Raw genomic sequence first — 14,127 nt, 5'->3', positions numbered from 1 at the left:
ATGTAGGGTATTGAAGTATCTGTTAGTAGATTGAGTGTTGGATTTGATGGCAAATGAGTTTACTGGGGAAGGAGGGGAAAAGAGGAGGGGGGTTTTGGAGAATTGGTAGAATGAGCAGTATTTACTGGAGTAAGGAGTAAAGGGAAACCACGTAACGTGCTTCTTGTCGGCTTCACGTAGGTAGTCCAAGTTGAACTGAGAGTTCTACCTGACTCAAATTATAAATGTGGCAACCCTATAAAATACATTAGGGGGCCGCCACAGTTGGCCTGTCGTGATTGTGCAGGGCCTTAGATGGTATGGCCAGGTTGGCACATAGGGCACTGGTGTGGAACGGCAATGTTTGGATGGTGTCCTGACGCAACAATTTGGCATGACGTGTGAGGGTTTTTGGTATGGACGAACAGGAGGGATTCCCTCCTTGAATGTTAAGGAAGGTCATGCCTAGGAAGGTAATTTGGCTTTTAGTGGTTCTTTCATACTCTGGGGAATGAGTACATGTACGATGTTCATCATAGTCTGAGAAGGCAAATAGATCTTTCCCAATCTGCAATTTTTTCATAGATGGCAATTGGGGCGTACGAAGATGGGAGATTTTATGGAAAGTTTGGGGAATGGGGTGGGGATTAAAAAGGGGGGATGGGGTGGTTTTTTGGGGGGGGGGGTAGAGGTGTGAATTGAAATTGCTGGGGGAGGGAAATGTTCCTTAGGGTGATTGTTGGCACGTATAGATATTGATGAGGGGGGTAGTTATTTCAGTTTCGGGCTGGGTCAAAGGAAACCTGGGGGCAGGAAATTGGGGTTTTAAACGTTGGGGCTATTGATAAAGGGCAAGCCTCATGCCCCCAAAAGTGGAGATAGTTTTCTTACGGCCATGGGAACCTGGATGTTGGGGGATAAAACAGTCCACCCCTCAGGGGCCCCCGGGGTAAAGGGGTGGGAACTAAAAAGGGGGTACCGTGCCCAGGGCCCCCCAGGACTTTTGACTGGCACAAATCAGCCTTTCATCCTTTCACCGGGTCTCACACCCTTTGGAGGGGGAAGCGGGGGTTTGGTAAGGGGCAGAACCCCAAAAATGGGAAGGAAAAAAAAGCCATGCAAAATTTTTTGGTCGAGGCGGTCCCCAAGGTTGGGGGGTTCCCCCATTAGGCCCATCTTCCCTCCAAGCCCCCCCACACAACAACGGGCAGGGATTTGGGGGGGGGGGGACGGAAACCCAAAAAACGCGGAAGGACCATGAAAATGCGAGTCGAGGACTGAGTCCCAAGGCAGGGGGAGATCGCCAGCATTGGGTCCCAGCCTTCGCCTAAGCCCCCCCCCCCCCCAAGTCAACAACAGGCAAGGGATGGGGGGGGGGGCAAGGTGTTGGAGTTAGATCTGTTCATTTACTGAAATTTTCTTCCGTGTTATCATAAGGTGATTAGCGGCGTATACAAAACAGCGATAGGGTGGGGCTTGAGGGCAAAGCCCCCAGGTAAAGTTTTTTGGTTCAGTAAGGTAATGTTTGCGGATTTCCAAAATGGTCAATGGTCAAAAACAAATGTACCAGGCATCAAAGGTTACACACCATTCTGGTTAAGTATTGTGGCGAAAAGGGTAAATACGATTTAACGATTTGGATAAGTGGACAGGTGGTGATGAAGAACAGAAGGAAAAGGAAAGATGGAGGAGAAAAGAAAATTAGTTGAGGCGAGTGCCGAGGTCTAAGGCATGGGGTGATCCCTGTCTCCATCTCCTAAGCCACCCCCCTCTCCCGGCAACACCGAGCATGAAATTGGGGTGTTTCCATGCTATAGCCCCCACAAATATATATAATCATCTCTATGGCCCCATTCAATGACATCTTTTCAGATTTGTTATTGCTAGTGATGAACAGTGCAAGGGTATCAATAGCTATATTTGATTTTTTTTTTGTTACGTCAACATGAGAGATCTTCTAAGGTAGTTAAGGGAATAAGGAGCATTATGATATGCAACAACAATAAGTTTACGATGAGGATAAGGGGATAGAACAGGGGGATGATGAAAAAGAGGAAAAAAAGAAGACTATGCAACCCGAGTTGAGGCGAGAAATGAGAACCAAGCTAGGGGCGATCCCCGACAGTGGGGCGATCCCCGACAGTGGGCCTCACCCCCCCCCCCCCCCGAATAACGAGGAAGGGATTGAGAGGGTCAATAGCTATAGGACTAGAATACTTATGGAAAGATTACAATTTATTGATGCAAGATAATATGGAGGTACTGCAAGAAAAAATTTTAATTCATCAAAAATTTAATATTGCTTCATGGCCCCCCTGGGGGTCATGTCCCCTAGGTTGGGAACCCCTGGACTGTAGAACACTTTAAATACATTTATGAATTTCCTGAACATGTTTCCTGCAACCCTGTACCAACAAATCCTAAACCTTCACTATGTTCTACCTTTTAGTATCCAATGCCATCTACTACAGAAGACATTGTTAGTAACAATCAGGAGCTGAATCTTTGTTATGGAAAGATTTAACGAAGCTGATTGGGAAAATGACCATACACAAATTTCACCATCACCATATGAAGTAACCTGTAGATGGTATAAAAACTATGAAGATGATATAGATTTTATTGTCAGCTGAAACCCAGTAGAACCACAACAATTATTTCATTACATTTAAATTAAATCCATTACAAATATACCTACCCCTTTATGATTCACAGTCATTAATAATGCAGATGGACTGCAATTCATCTCTATAGAATATTAAACATTAATATCCTCCAATATTTCTAAGGACCATAAACTTCATTTAAGTCAAACTTTACCAGCCAGTCTTTCACTAAAGATTTTGCAAACGGATTGGCTCACAATATTTAGTTACTGGAAGTTAACCAGTGTGGTAAATGCAGTTTAAACAAGTTTTATTTTAGCAGTGCATAAAAGGCTTGTATTAACCCTCCCCCACCCCCACCCCACCCCCTGTTGTAGCAGTATTTCCAACTTCCTATAACTTGACTATATAAACATTGTATGATAAAAAAAAAAAATACAAAATTTATGTAATGTTCAATTCACTTTCTCCAATGCAGAATGTGGTTAGCTTTAAAGACCAGTTCCAATCCACTTTCAGCAATATTCAGCAACATTTCACAAAATCTGGACACTTCATACAATTCTACAAACTATTTCAAAATCTTGTTTTTTTTTTGTTTTTTTCTTTTCTTTTCTTTTCTTTACTTTACAAAACATTACATTGAACTTGTAAATAAACGAATTGAAGACCAACTGATTGTCATTGGAGACAAGCAAGTATCCCAAAGCATCCAAACCATTTATTGCAAGATTCATTTGGAAGTTCTTAAGGTTATAAAATATTGATGCTTTAGTTATCTGAAGAGTTCAAATTTTCCTCTATTTCATCATAATTGTACATTAGATCCCAAAAATTCCATCTACAACTGTAAACTACACTAATTACCTTTGAAGAGTTTAACCACCTCCAAATTAACTTTCCATGGGATTCCCTTAACTTTAAAAGTCTAAATGTAACTACATTTTATTAGAATATTACAGATTCTATATACAAAAATTAGTCTTACATGTGAAAATACAATCTTTAATACCAAGTCTAGGAATAAATTTCACTTGAGGTTCATAAATAAAAGGCCAAAAATATACCTCCATGTGTATATTATTCTCCGTACAAAAAATAATACAAATGTAAGCACTTAATCAATTTTGGTTGACATGATACCATGTGCATACTCCAGAATTTAACTCAATTCTGATAAAGAAAAAAAAAAATGACCTTTGAATATTCATCCTTCATTCAATGGAATAGGATTGAAACTCCCAGTAACAAGAACCTGGGTCTGGCAGTCACTTGAAAGTTCCACGACACTGAATATTCATCAGCAGGTACACATCCAAAACTGTTTTCACTTCTTTAACTAAAACACCACTTCCACTAACTTTCAGTCCCATCACAGAAGGCTCTGTATTCCACTAAGATACCCTCATCACAGAGACAAGGAGAGGGAAGGAGAGACCTCGTCATATCCTAGGGAAGCTAATACCTTCAAGAACCGTTATCCAAAATGCGGCACGAGTGCATTACCTTTTTTTGAATCTTAAATTCTCCAAAATCTGGCTTTCTAAGTATACCATCGTCGTGGGAGCCAGAAGCAGTAGAGGACTGACGAGTTGAGGACTTGACGAGGATCGGTGCTAGTACATGTCTCCGCTGTGCCAATTGGCGTTCTGGTTGTAGCCATAATCACGTTCAATACGGCTGGTGCCTCGCCTGCTGCCTCCCATGCTGGCTCTTCCCCCCGCTGTACCCTTGCCCGCCTGGTAAGAGCCAACAATGCCATAAATAATGAGTCTCGGTGAACGACTAAAAGTACAGGTTTGACCCCAGCATGTTAACTGACTGGATATGATGAAATGGATGACTATCAAGATACCTAGTGCACAATCCGAGACTAACAATAAAAGACTAACTGGGTCAACATGCAGGGATCTAATCAATTTGTGTAATCTAGTAAATTAGGATCAAAATGGCTAATTACAAGACTTTATATATTTTTGTGCATGCAGAAAAAAAAAAATCAAAAGCAGTTTGTGTATATAATATACATTACATTATATATTTATATTTATATCTATATATATATATAAATATACACACATATATATTATATATAATATATATATATATAAAGTTGTGTATATTATGTATATTTTTATATATATATATATATATATATATATTAATTATATATATATATATATATAATTTTATATTAAAATATACATTAAAAACACACATATATATATATATATATATATATATATATATATATGTGTGTATATTAAAGTAATTTTTTAAAAATATATATATTATATACATATTAAAAAATACATTAATATACCATATATATATAATATTAAAAAATAACATTAATATACACAATTTTATATATATATATATTGAGATTAAAAATATACATTAATAATACACTATCATCTATATAATATTAAAATATACATTAATAATCACTATATATATATATATATGAAAAAATATACATTAACTATACACATATTATATATATAGTAAATATCACATTAATATACACATATATATATATATAATATATATTAAAATATACATTAATATACACATATATATATGTTATATATATATTAAAATATACATTAATATACACATATATATATATATATATATATATTAAAATATACATTAATATACACATATATATGTATATATAATATTAATATATCATTAATATACACATATATATATATATTAAAATATACATTAATATACACATTATATATATATATATTAAAATATACATTAATATACACACATATTAATACACATTAATATACACATATTAATATATACATAATATATATGTACATAGACATGCATAATTTAACAACCATAAGCCTGACACTTACCATAATTGCCAGATCCATATCCATAACCATAGTTATAATCACCATAGCCATAGTCGCCATAACCACCATAGCTGCCATAGCCATAGTCACCATAACCACCTGTCAAAGAAAAAGTTATTACTAAACAAAATCCAAGATTTTTTTTTTTAAACCTTTTCTTCTTCTTCAGTACTTGCAAGTCTCATCAACACCTTTCAGTAGCAGAACTGGATAAAACTTTCATCAGAATAAATTCACATTTTGGAAGGAAAATTTCAAACCAAAGCATGCACCACCTCCTCAACTTCACTCACCATATCCTCCATAGCTGCCATAGCCTCCCTGATTGTATCCATAGCCACCTTGGTTCCAGCCCTGTCCCCATCCTCTGCCACGACCCCTCATACCTCCTCTTCCTCTCATGCCTCCACGCATGCCTCCTCTCATCATGGCATCAGGCTTTGGTGTGGCTTTCTTTACATCAACATCATGACCATTGATTGTTTGCTTAGGCGTCTTGAGAAGGTCTGTGACCACAGATTCTTGATCGAAGGTGATGAAACAGAATCCTTTGCGTTGACTCTTTTGTTTGTCAAATGGCATCTCCACTTCAATAATGTTCCCAAACTGATTGAAGAAGTTTTTGATGTCCTCATCAGACAGTTCTGGTTTAAGGCCACCGACAAAGATTTTGCCATGGCGAGCCTTTGCCTTCTTTGGATCAACTTTTTTGCCATTTATGACATGATCACCAGACTCGATAACCTGAAATTGAATTGGAATATTTTAGTTTAACAATGGGTCAATATACAAATCTTACCATCTAAACTTGTTAACCTACACAAAAGAAATTCCTGGCATCATACCAAGCATTACACAGGTTTTGCATGCAGTCAGCTTCTAAGGAAAAGAATCAGAAGCATGGGAAACACCTTTACCCTGCTCTGGCTGCTTTTGGTAGGAACTTGAACTTAGGAACCAAGGCTAAAAAGAAGCTTTAAACCTATTCTAGAGGGCTGTTCTCCACAGAAAAGTAAAGAACCGTTTTGTACACTTGACAAGTAGTGTGCATGAAGTGATAACAGTTACCTAGTTCAAGTTTCAGTATGACATGACAGGATATATGGTATGGGTGTGTTAACTAGGTAACACATGCTTTCAGACCAATGCCTCAAGCATATATTGGCTACACCAATATATACTCATTCTATCTTAGGTAACTATTAAACCATTAACAATTAAGTCAATGTAAACCAATAAGAAAAAGTTTCTAGGAGGGGGGGGGGGGGCAGGTTATAACCCTTGGATCAAGGTTACTTGACCATCACAAAGTTTGGCTCGAGAGCCAGGTGATGGAAAGGACTCGGCACATATGCAGAAAGCTTTAAGGAGGGCAATTTGACTCGGTAGGCATTACGCTGCATTCAAGGTTTTGTAACTCCTCTTGATACATAGATAACTTCCCTGCAACTGTCAAATATACCTTTTGATAATGTGCATAAACCTACCTATCAATATCTTATGGTTGCTAGCAACTCAGACAGACAGACAGACAGACAGACAGACAGACAGACAGACAGACAGACAGACAGACAGACAGACAGACAAGACGACGACGACAGAACAGGACAGCAGAGATCAGACAGAGACCACAGAGAACAGACAGGACAGACAGAGACAGACAGAGACAGACAGACAGACCAGACAGACAGACACACAGACACAGACACACAGACACAGACACCCACTTTGAGGAGCTACACACAGACACACCCACCAGACACAAGACACACAACACACAGACAGACACAGACAGACACGACACACACCACAAACCCACACAGACACACACACACACACACACAGACACACACACACACACACACCACACAGACACAGACACACACACACACGCACACAGACACACACACACACACACACAGACACATACCACACACAGACACACACACACACAGACACACACACACACACACACAGACACAGACACACAGACACAGACAGACAGACAGACAGACAGACAGACAGACAGACAGACAGACAGACAGACACAGACACACACAGTCCTGCTCGCCTGTCCTGAGGAGGGCGGCAAGATGGACGAGATGGACAACTTGTCCTGAACGTCATAGTTCCAAACAGTCAAAAACTAACTTGTCCAACTTGTTGGAGAGTTCCGAACACAGCCTTAGGAAGCAGCTCTTGTATTATTTCTATCAGTAATCTAGTGAGGAATGTGTCATGTATGGTCCCTGACTGGAAAGCATACTAGCTCCAGGAAGGACATTAAGCCCATTTCTGTGTACCATGACCGGTGATGCAGGATGTAGTACAGAGGACAAAGTAAAAGGGAGGGAGGAATGTACAAAGGTTACTTTTGTTATTGCACTGTTATGGACTATGTAGAGAGATGATCGAATGTGCAAGGTAAACATTATCTTGATACACCATGACAAATATAGACCTTAGAAAAATGTAAAAATTGATAATACAAAAAAAAAAAAAAATACAATGGGGAGTCTTTACTTCATGTGGACCAGGCCAACAAGCCACACACTTAGTCACCACTCAAGTAAGACTAATGCCCTGATTTTGGGCAAGATATTGATACAATGGGTTAATGAAATCTCTAAACCAAACATTCTTAAAAAAACAAAAAAACTTTACATTCAGATAATCTGCAAACATGGTTTGAATTACCTTATCGACAGCTTCTCCTACACTAAAGACGATAAATGCAAAGCCTCTGGAACGGCCAGTATTTGGGTCTGTTTTAACATTAATGCTTTCAATGTCTCCATATTTGCTGAAGTGTTCACGTAGCTCCTCTGAAAAAAAGAAAAAAAATTAAAATTATTTATAGTAAATCATAATAAACCCAGCTATAGTTAGTCTTTTCAAGCTTTCAGTAGTGGTAAAGCTGCATCAAATGATATCAGTAGCAGAACTGGATACAATTTTCATCATGTTAATTTAAAATTATAAAGAACAATTACAAATATTGTGTCAGTCAGTGAACTATCTATCATATCTAGATCAGCATTTCAAGATTCAACCTGGCTCCAAATAAATTACTCTGTTAATGATAACAAGAGCAACGCACGAAGATAGAGCAAAATGGACAATGCCATCTTGTAGATTATAAAAAACAAGTAGGAAGCAGTACAGGTAAATCTGCAGTGGCCTCATGTTTACCAGGAAATGACGAAAATTGATTCATCATGGCACCGCTCAGTCCATAACACCAGCCAGAGTACACAAGGTCTCATTTTCTATAGCTTCATCTTATTCATTTTTTATATATTCGTTTTCTATAATTATTGCGTTTTCTGTTGCCAACCATGGAAATCATTTCTGATTAGTTATTTTTCATATTTTTCATATTCCTAATTACCTTTCCTTTTTTTTGATGCTACTACATCTTTGGGTGCTTTCTCAAATGCAGTTACGTTTTTTTTTTTAGTTTTTCCTTATTTCTATTATCCATTCTTAATTATTTAATGACCTCACTGCTGGTATACCATAACTGCCTCTTATATCAGAACAATACACTCAATCATTCCACACTTTCCTTTAAGCCATTGCCATGGCTGGATCATCCAACTTTTGCAGTCAAGTGTGGCATGGGGTACATTCTACTTTATATTTAATTAGAATTTGCATTGTGTCACATTTATCATACATTAAAACGTTACCAAAATTTTTATGGTATGGGTGTGTTAACATGTGCGAGTTAAATTATTGCACATGTAATTTTTGGCAAAATTAGTGGCCAGGCCGACCTTCTTGCTCTATCTGTGCCAGTCACGCAACTAAATTTTATCAACATGTAAATGTCCAAAATGCGATCATGATTGTTTTTTTTTAACAAAAAAAAAAATTGGGGAAAACCAATGTTTTCCAACAATATATTCTTTTTGGTGCGACAAATCAAGGAAAATTATTTATAAAAAATTGGATGCAATTTCAAGAAATCACTTTTTAAGAACACCCAGTTTGATAACAGTAAGCTTCATTTTTAAACTTAAAATTTTTTCATTTGTATATAAGAGATTTTTTTACAAATCTGTAATGAGCTACTGTTTCCATAAAAGAATAATTGGGCAAGCTTCTCAGCCTGAAGAGTCAGACCAGATAGGAGGGCCAGGGGAAATTGTCGAAATTGACAAGACAATTTGGTAAAGGAAAATATAATGCTGGTCAGAAGGCTATCAACATCTGACTGAATCATTCATATAACTTTGTTGCCCCCAACACTAGAGAGCGAAATGGAGGGAGGCCAAAGCCAAAGTGCCCCAATTTGACAGGAGGAAATACCATTTCCTTGGCTATTTGGCAAGGGCCGTTTTCATGATAGTCTTCCCAGAGCCAAACAGTTCCATCAGTTCCTCCTTATCTGTCTTTTGGCATGAAGTGCTAAAAATGGGGGCCCAGGGGGCATATCCCCCTGCCTAGTGAATATTTAAATTGTAGTGTATAAATTGCACATGGTTAAGGTTAGGTTGGTTTATTGGTTAGGACGCATTGTACGATTACCACAGGGGATGTAGATTGTGTGAAATCCTGTAGGTTTTTACTGAACAATTGGTTTAATTCCCGTAGTTTTTTTTTTTTTTTAATTAGTGTGTCTGCCCGTAGACTTTCGAAGATGGCGTGGACACAAGTAGTTTCATTAGTTGATCTTTGTTTTGTGCTCTTACTTGCATTCGAACAAAGTTTGGCTCAGGTTTTCGAAAAACTGACCTTTAAACGTTTCATAAGTCACTTTCCATTTCTGCAGGTTCCTATTGGCATACAATATCAACCCTTTCAACCCTCCAGTTCCCCCCACACATTCCCCAAGATCGTTGGGTAGAGTAAAGATAATAAATCAGATTATATGGAACTTAGTCACTGGAGGGAGCATCACTCTAACGATTACCAATTACTTTACCGAGAGGACAGCAACACTAAGGTATGAGCCACATTCTGAGGTAGTTATCAAATACAGGATTAGAATTTCAAGCTATGTGGATAGCTGAAGTGTTTATAAAACAGGCTTCTCATGATTAACTCAGACATTATAATATATCAAGAATTTAAATCAGTAGTTTGATTCTAGCCTCATAACATACAGGAAGGAACTGGATATACATTTTATGTAGCAATCTATTTGCTGTGTAGGACTGCACAACTCAATTAAAATGAAAACTTAAATCCTGTGATCAATAAGAGAATATACTATCAGAACATTGAAAAACACTGATCTAGATATTCATTTTCTCAGGATAAATCAGGTACTTACTTTCTGTGGTTTCCCAGCTCAGGCCACCAACAAAAAGTTTCCTGGAAATGAGATCGAATTAGTCTTAACCATGAAACCACTTGAGTGAGGAGGGAAGTGTTTATTAGCATGTACTTTACCTTAAGGTTGTTAACTGCTTCTAGTTTAGATGGCAGGAAATCAAATGTTTTAACCCTCTTCAGGCCGTCAAGCAAGTTGGCAAGAATACAATTGCCCTTTCTGCTCTATACATTAACTCTGAAAACAGTCTGGGCAACACAAACAAACAACAAAAAGTTAGGGGGGGAAATTAAAATAAAACGTTCTAGTGCTAATGCCGCAAAGGATAACAGCTAGAACCACTCAGTTGACCTTTGCTTCAAGTTGATCGCAAATGGAAAGACAGGTAACCGTGAGTTAAATTAGACCATAAGGTAAACAGATAAATACCCTGGTGTCGATGCGGAGCGCTACAAGGGGGCAACATTCTTCCCGTAGTAGCGGCCACCTAGAGGAAAGAGGAGTCTCCATTAGTCCTTGTGGAGGGGCCACCCGAACCTTCCCTAGAGACGTTACGTTACCATTTGACAAGGAGAACTGCTGGAACAAGACCCAAGGTGGCCCTGTGATGACTGCTTCAGTTACGTTACAGCTTCATGATGACAGCAACTGGGCAGCTTTGAGGCAGAACATTCAAAGGCAGAGGAAGTGATCCACAAGATTTCTACCCACCCTTAGAAGTTTAATTCCCCTTATTGGCAAGACAAAAAAATCAATTCAAAAGCAAACAGTTCACTTAGCATCTACACAAAAAAGCAGTGTGATCATTTCCCCTACAGAGCAAAGTTATTTACTTTACCAGTTTCCAAAACTTTAATTAGTGATGCATTATCTAATAACAAACAAAAGTAATTGTAGGCATATCCACAAATTAAGGTTGCCTTCAAGATAATGTAAATCTTCAGACTTTCTTGTCCCATTTCCATTTCCAAAGGGCTTTTCTCCTCCAAAATGACCGACAGATTGGCTGCGGTATCTTACTGTAATGTAAACTCCTGAGGATGGAATACTATACTGCACACAAGAGGACAGCATTGTCAAATTCATTCATTAAGAGTCCAAAAGTATAAGAATGTGTGTGCTTCACGTTCAGACGTGATTTCAACAGGAACAAAATTTCCTCTATAAAAAGGTCTCAAATCTTTACCCGTCCAAAATAAACTTCTGGCAATAGGGATTCTCACTCAAAACCAAAAGAGGGGCCAACCATCATGAAAAGGTTAAAATGTAAAGCAACAAACCATGTCATGAACAAACCGTTCACTATCTCATGACAATGGTTAAAAGTTTAAAATTTAACAAAGCCATCTATTGAGACATGTTCTTTCATTAAGAAATCCTGAAGTACGATAGGTTCTCTCCTTACAGGACTATACCAATCACTACCTACAATGCCACTTCTAATTTAATAAAATGTTTATCTACTTCAAATAAACTTTAAATGTATATAAAGAGGGAAACTTTGAACTTCGTAAACTGTATCAAACATGTCTGAACAGACTGCTACTGGAACTGTCTGAACAAACACCAAAATTATAGGTCTACATTTACAAAATATGCGGAGATGCCACGTCCAGCTACAAGACCCGTTCTAAGAAATGGAGCAGAAAAACCATGAAGATCTACAAAATCTTTCAAGAACCATAATTGGTCATGACTTTTAAGTGTACATTGAGGCACTTACACCTAGCAAGTGAGAATGATTCTAGCACAGGAGTGGGGGAATAACTACGCAGTACTAACGGCCGCTAGCCACTGCAGAGAGAGAGGGGCAAGATAGATAAAAAAGCATTTGGTCGCCTTGATGTTTGGGTGCTTTGCCCCACGAGGGATGCTCAGCCAAGAATGGGCCCATGCAAGTTAATGCCCCAAGTATACAAACTTTACATTTAATAGAATCATACTTGCAACGAGTCATGGAAAAGAACGACAAGTAAATTTTCCATTTACATGGGAGAGATGAGAGCCCCTCCCATGGCGCTACCAAATTATCAAGTACCTGAAGCTAGGCTAGCATGTGAAGATGCATAAAATAAGTATACAAAGTCTACTCTTCCAACAGAAGACAGCTAAAAATATAAAAGGCAAATCGTCAACTTACATCGCTCTCAAGGATTCTTAAAGAAACAGTACAGATGTGAGTAAAAACCAGACCGAGTACGTGATCCATGAGCGCAGTTAGGAGTCATGCTAGCCTCATGGGGAAAAATGTAAAAAACTTACGCAAATTCTTTCAACAACGTGGAGCAAGTCCCTCTCGAGAAAAACAAGAAATACCGAGAATTCACGCAGTCGTACCAGAGACAAGGCTAAAAACTTAAATGTGTGCACAGAGGGGGTCTTCAGACAAGCAGAGTTAGTCTCCAACAAAGACAAAGGCGCAAGGGAGCAGATGAACCAGAGCCGGCGTGGCCCCCACTGAACGGATCGACGCGGACGTTTTGCTTAAGGTGGATTAATAACGTTTCAGAAACGTGTCACGCCTTCATGACTGTACCTGAAACTCCTGGCATTCAAAACCGGATCTAACTCACGCCCTAGTCCGCCTAAGCACAGAGCGCCGAGAGGTTCAACAGAAGGGGAGCAAGATTTTCCTTGGCAAAAGGTCTTTTCCTTGAGATTCGGCCCCGCGAGCGAGGGCGCCCTACCTGTCGTCGTCGCGGCCGGGGGCGTCCGCGGCGCCGCTGTCCTGCACCTCGCCGGCCTGGCCCTCCCCGCCGCCCTCCTGGCTCTCCGCCGCCCCGGACCCGTTCTCCTGGAAGTCGCCCCCGCTGTAGTCCTCGGTGAAGTCCTGCTGTTCCATCTCCTGGTCGGCCATTTTGCGTGAGTGTCTTTTCTGCAGGGAGAGGGAGGACGAAGAAGCTTTCCTCTCGGTAGCGGAGCGGCGCGTGGCGGCAGACACAAGCGCAGGAGGGAAGGAGACTCGCCTCTCTGCCGCCCGCCAATCACCGCCCTCCTTTCCCTTCCTTCGCCGCGTGCTCAGCCAATCAGCGCGCTTTCACGGCTCCCTCGCATCCTGTCGCCCAATCAGCTATCAGATGCAGCCCGTGAGTGAGCCTACATTACTGTGCGCATGCGCGTGGCCCGACGCGGCGCACTCTTTGACGCGGCGCCGGCCAGCGCTCCCGAGGCGCTTTTATTGATTATTTGGCTTGGCGTAAACAGGCGAGGGATGCGAAAATTACACATGCACATGCGAAGAAAAGAAATTAGTCATATAGAACGACAGTTTTTTTAAAGAGCCATATCCTTCTATGAAACTAGATATTCAGTAACTTGGAATGGTTTTCTTACTGCATAAGTAACAGAATCTTGAAAAAGTAGACATAGGAAAATAAATAAA

The 14,127-nt window shown here is 39.4% G+C and overlaps 1 protein-coding gene across 2 annotated transcripts; it reads right to left on the bottom strand.

Annotated features, from left to right (window-relative positions):
• Positions 1–3,646: 3,646 nt before the first annotated feature.
• Positions 3,647–13,729, bottom strand: LOC119574376 (RNA-binding protein squid-like). 2 transcript variants are annotated; one of them, XM_037921585.1, is made up of 6 exons: positions 13,433–13,729; positions 10,746–10,786; positions 8,162–8,289; positions 5,758–6,208; positions 5,465–5,563; positions 3,647–4,324 (listed from the first exon to the last, which is right to left on the bottom strand). In XM_037921585.1, exons 1-6 carry the CDS (start codon positions 13,600–13,602, stop codon positions 4,257–4,259), a joined length of 957 nt encoding a protein of 318 aa, XP_037777513.1. In that variant the 5' UTR covers positions 13,603–13,729; the 3' UTR covers positions 3,647–4,256. The 2 variants fall into 2 exon arrangements, with proteins under 2 accessions (XP_037777513.1, XP_037777512.1); XM_037921584.1 differs by having other exon boundaries at positions 3,647–4,335; positions 13,433–13,717.
• Between the last annotated feature and the right edge of the window lie 398 nt (positions 13,730–14,127).

This window comes from Penaeus monodon, chromosome 6 (genome assembly GCF_015228065.2).
Source record: "Penaeus monodon isolate SGIC_2016 chromosome 6, NSTDA_Pmon_1, whole genome shotgun sequence".
NCBI classification, from domain to species: Eukaryota; Metazoa; Arthropoda; class Malacostraca; order Decapoda; family Penaeidae; genus Penaeus; species Penaeus monodon.
The sequence above is the reverse complement of the archived record's forward strand: the minus strand, read 5'-3'. Positions and strand labels throughout refer to the sequence as shown.